The 5,000-nt window shown below is 29.2% G+C and overlaps 1 protein-coding gene across 1 annotated transcript in view; it reads right to left on the bottom strand.

Moving 5' to 3' along the window:
- Positions 1-4,375: 4,375 nt before the first annotated feature.
- Positions 4,376-5,000, bottom strand: part of LOC137634888 (uncharacterized) — a 74,836-nt gene continuing 74,211 nt past the window's right edge. The window contains exon 10 of the mRNA XM_068367437.1: positions 4,376-4,418. Coding sequence (XP_068223538.1) covers positions 4,376-4,418 — 43 coding nt within the window. The remainder of the gene's footprint in view (positions 4,419-5,000) is intronic.

Below are 5,000 nucleotides of genomic sequence, written 5' to 3'. Positions count from 1 at the left end.
TAGTATTAATGTTGAAGATTTTTGTGGCATATTGGTCATTTTCATTGGTGAAAACTATTTTCCTCTATCACAGTTATTCTAAATCTCTCCATGAAAAACATATTTCTTTTGTTTATTCTGCAGATGGAAGTGACATGGTCCGGGATATATTACTTATACTGTAATCTTTTACAAATTATTTGAATCTTGAATGGTAGAGGTTATTGCTAGTTTTTTTTTTTTTAGGATAATCAATAATTAGTGTAGTCTATTTAGGCTATGCCCTGCACAGTAACATTTCTTCAATTTTTAATTCATAAAATTCTTTGGAAATGAGTTATAATTTAGGTTTTTTGCTAATATACTGCTTAATATAAATGTTTTTCAAATTTTATAGATATTTCAAGAGAAAAAAAAACAATGTCATTGTATTATTTTTTTTTTTCATATTTTATTTAGTTACAGAGCTTAAGAGCCGAGCCGATGGCCCTTGTGCAAATTGACACTAGAACTTCAACAATCAATTACTCTCGTCAACAACCATATAACAATTTTCAACCAACCGGGAAAAAAACATAGTTGGCTTTGGATGTGAGTTAAATTGAAAAAAAATAATTTTGGTTTTTATGCATATAATTTAGTTTAAATACGGCATAAATCCCTCGCTATACTACCACCTTTAGAAATACACCGCAAATCTTCATCATTATATTAAAAAGAAAAACTGCTCTCTTCGTACATAACGTTCACATCCAATATTGGAGTTTGAATACCAAGAGCAGCTAACTCCGGGTGACGATATACTTTTTCAAGGATTACCTTCATGGTACTTTAAACGAGGCATTCGTAAACAGGCTTCCTTACTCCAAGAAGACCGTCAAGACCACGAAGATAATCCTTGGGAACGTTTTTTAAGGTTCTCAGTTAAAAGTTTGCCGTAAAGAAAAAAAAAACGCTAAAAACCATGGCATAAATGGTGTGAGGCATTTACCCTGTTAAAAAAGGATAAATTGACGTTAAGGACTGTTATTACGGTCACCAACCCCAAAAAAGATAATAACATAATAGGGTAAAAATTACGGTCGCCTGTTTTTAACTGAACGAAAGGTAATGGAACTGAACTAGTGATAAAGTATAATTAATGTTTAGTATGCTTGGCGGAAGAACAGAAAAATTATTATCCTTTCGTTTATGTGATTCTTGATGAGAGCAAACTACAATCATAGAATTATTTAGATAAAGAAGAATATATGATCACGTTGAAAGCTAATGAACTACAGATATTCAGATAATATACATGGCAGTGAGCTGGGTATGGCTAAACTTGTGGGACTCGACAATTTATCTTGCCTTAGTCAGAAAATAATGTTAAATACATATATTGCTGTATAATCAGTATAGGGAATATTTTAGTAATGCTTTTTTATGTTAGTTTCCATCATATTGAACTTGTAAAGTGACATAGGATTTTTGACGTTGCGCATACAAGAGCAAAAAAAAAATATTCGTCCTTTGTTCTTGAAAGTAAAGTTCTTTTGACCGGAATCTGACAAAAAAAAAGTTTACCACAACAAAATAAGATACAAATGTAAAGATTCATATCAGTAAAACTTACGGTATTTGTTGTATTTTTAGTTTTTATTAGATGGTTTTCCTTAAGTGTTATTATGGTTACTTGCTTGTGGATCTTGGTGACTTCTAAAATCGTATCATTTTAAGCTTTTGAATATAGAGCGGAAGATAATGTTATTACAGAACTTGAAAAAATTAAAAGGATGAAGTATAGCGTAAGCGGCATTATTGAGAAGATTGTAATATTAAATTCATTTATAGTTGGCTCACTGAGGAGTGAGAGGTCCACTTGCCTTGTTGACCTTCTATCACGTATCGTCTGTTTGTTTTTCCAGTTTGCAATGTGCTCTGCAATATGGTATAGATTTCCGATTGAAACACACAAATTTCCAATCTAGCAGTCATGTTCATCTATTGTGAAACCTTATTCAACCTGAAATCATTCACCGTGCTATCTTTTCGAAATAAGTTAATCCAATAGTCTTTAATTATTTACTTTGAATTGTATTTTCAGGAGATTCTCTGTTTACCTTGACAATTTCCTGTTTATTAGGTAAAATAATTTCACAATCAATTTATATCTACTGGAATATACATTTCAACTGTATTTTCCGTTTTACTTGAATGTTGATATTTTTAGGTAAGATTATTATTCCAATTATTTGAACCTTTTGTATTTTTTTTTTACATCATACGCTATCACTTTGTAAAGGTTTTGTTTCCTTTTGTTTACAATTGGTTATACAAGTAATTAGTTAGGAAAGGAGCTCTTTGTAGTCAATACGATTTTGGGGTTTCGTCTCAATTTTCAGCCTGAGGTTGAAGAGAACGACTGCCTTCTGACACACAAGCGCGCCCATCTTTTCATATATATATATATATATATATATATATATGTATGTATATATATATATATGTATATATATATACATATATATATATGTATGTATATATATATATATATATATACATATATATATATACATATATATATAAATGTATATATATATACTGTATATATATATATATATATATATATATATATATATATATATATGTATGTATGTGTGTGTATATATATATATATATACATACATATATATATATATATATATATATGCATATATACTGTATATATATATATATATATATATATATATATATATATATGTATGTATATATATATATATATATGCATATACATATGTGTGTCTGTGTCTGTGTTTGTGTTTAGGTATGAGTGTATTGTATAAACATATATGCATATACGTTTTTTTCAATAAATAATGTATAAAGAAAAACGCCATTTTCTTATTACTCCGTCAGTCTAGGCCTCTACCGGCCCGTTAATAGTATAGACGACCGATATGGACGGTTATAATGGACGAAAATAATAAATGAATGACTCAAGCATAAGGAATATCAATCGGAAATGTAGTATCAACTGTGAAACTATGAGAAAAACATAAGGTGATATACTGTATGAAGATATGAAAACAGAAATATACAATATACAAGAACGGCGGGAAATATTTATAGACAAATAACAAAATAGAAAACAACAAGAGAAACTCGTCAAATCCACTCAAGTACACAAATTGACTCATACCCTTTTAAGCCTAAAAGCATTCATATAAACAGCATCACAAATGTGCGCACATAAATACATATTCATGAAGAGGTTTTTAGTTTAAAGGCGTCTTTGAGTTCCTATTCGTATGAACCAGAAATGGAGTTATAATTAATGTCAGAATCGCCTATATAAAATATCAACATATTCCATTATAGTCCTTCCATTAGAAATAGTGTTAGGGACATATATTTTTATGTATCCTTCCAGTACATTAGATAATTAAATGCCAACTGCACTTCTCATATCATCACAATATATTTATGATGAACCTTTTTTAACAATGTTTTTGCCTCTTTCTCGTTATAGCATCTTCAGTGTATTCTAAGAATAACAGATTCACCGTACTTTTTACTTTCATGGAACAGTCTACGACCAGCTGTGAAAGGGAGTTATGGGGAACCTTTAATCCCTAGAAATGTAGTCATGTACACAAGTTCGTGAATAGAGGGGTTGAAAGATATGATGTTTTTATGTTACGTTATCTTTAGCCTTATTGACATGATATGATTTTTTTTTTTTTTTTTTTTTGGTTTGAGATCTTTAGAATAACCGATATTGTGAACATCTACAACTTCTCCATTAAGATAATGTGAAATACATACTTTCAGACCCTGGGAATCTATTAAACTCGGGGCAAACTGTTTTACATAATCCGGTTAGAGAGCATAAACATTGGTAATAAAATTATCATCAGCAGCTTTTTCTGAGTACTTCGAACTTGATGGAAGTTTAATTGATGATTCTAATTTCACATTGAAATAAAATAACGTTTTTTTTCATATTATTCAGTATAGAATTTTGGCTGGGACTAATTCAGATGTGTATTAAGTATTTGATCAATTCTATGGTCCTACTTTAGGATTATAACAAGATGATTTATATATCATATTGGTAATGCCTTCATTTAGCCTGCTCATGAAATATAAATTCATCTCTTCAAAATTTACCATTAAAGTTAAGACTGCCAACAACTCTTTCGTACTAAATCTAGAACTGCACAGATGTGTATTTTGTTGAAATAGATATTGACTCTACAGTTCATATTAGTAATCCACTTACGAAAATATTCAAAATATGAATAAAAGAACTATAAATAAAACGTAAGTGTGATCGAAGTAAATGTAAGAAAAAATCGTACGAAACAGATCAGAACTTACATTTTTTTATTTTTTATTCATGAGTATATTCTTTTTAATCTTCTTCATTTTCAGACACCTCTGTGTCCCTCTTTAGTCTGAGAGTAAAATAGATTTAAAAGAATGATAATTTTCTATATGTATATATATATATGTATGTATATACATAAATATATATATATATATATATATATATATATATATATATATATATATATATATATATATCTATATATATGTGTATATATATATATATATATATATATATATATATATATATATATATATATGGATATATTTACTACCACAAGAGTTATTGGGTCCTTTGACTAGCCCTCTCTTTAGTTACGGCTCATTTCATCTTTGCCTACTCATACACAGAATAGTCTCGCCGATTCTCAACGCATCCTCCTTTTTCCTGATTACACTTGACAACACTGAAATTCACAAACAATTATTCTTCTCTCAAGAGGTTAATTAGTTCACTATAATTGGTCAGTGGCTACTTTACTCCTGGTAAGGATAGAAGAGACTTTAGCTTTGGTAAGCAGCTTTTCTAGTAGAACACTCCAAAATAAAACTATTGTTCTCTAGTCCTGGGTAGTGCTATAACCTCTTGCTTTAGGGTACACTCGAACACACTATTCTATTCTGTTTTTCTTCCGCTTGTTATTTTCAAG

Source organism: Palaemon carinicauda, chromosome 45, assembly GCF_036898095.1.
Source record: "Palaemon carinicauda isolate YSFRI2023 chromosome 45, ASM3689809v2, whole genome shotgun sequence".
Taxonomy (NCBI): Eukaryota; Metazoa; Arthropoda; class Malacostraca; order Decapoda; family Palaemonidae; genus Palaemon; species Palaemon carinicauda.
Note: the sequence above shows the minus strand (reverse complement) of the source record. Positions and strands in the feature narration are given on the sequence as shown.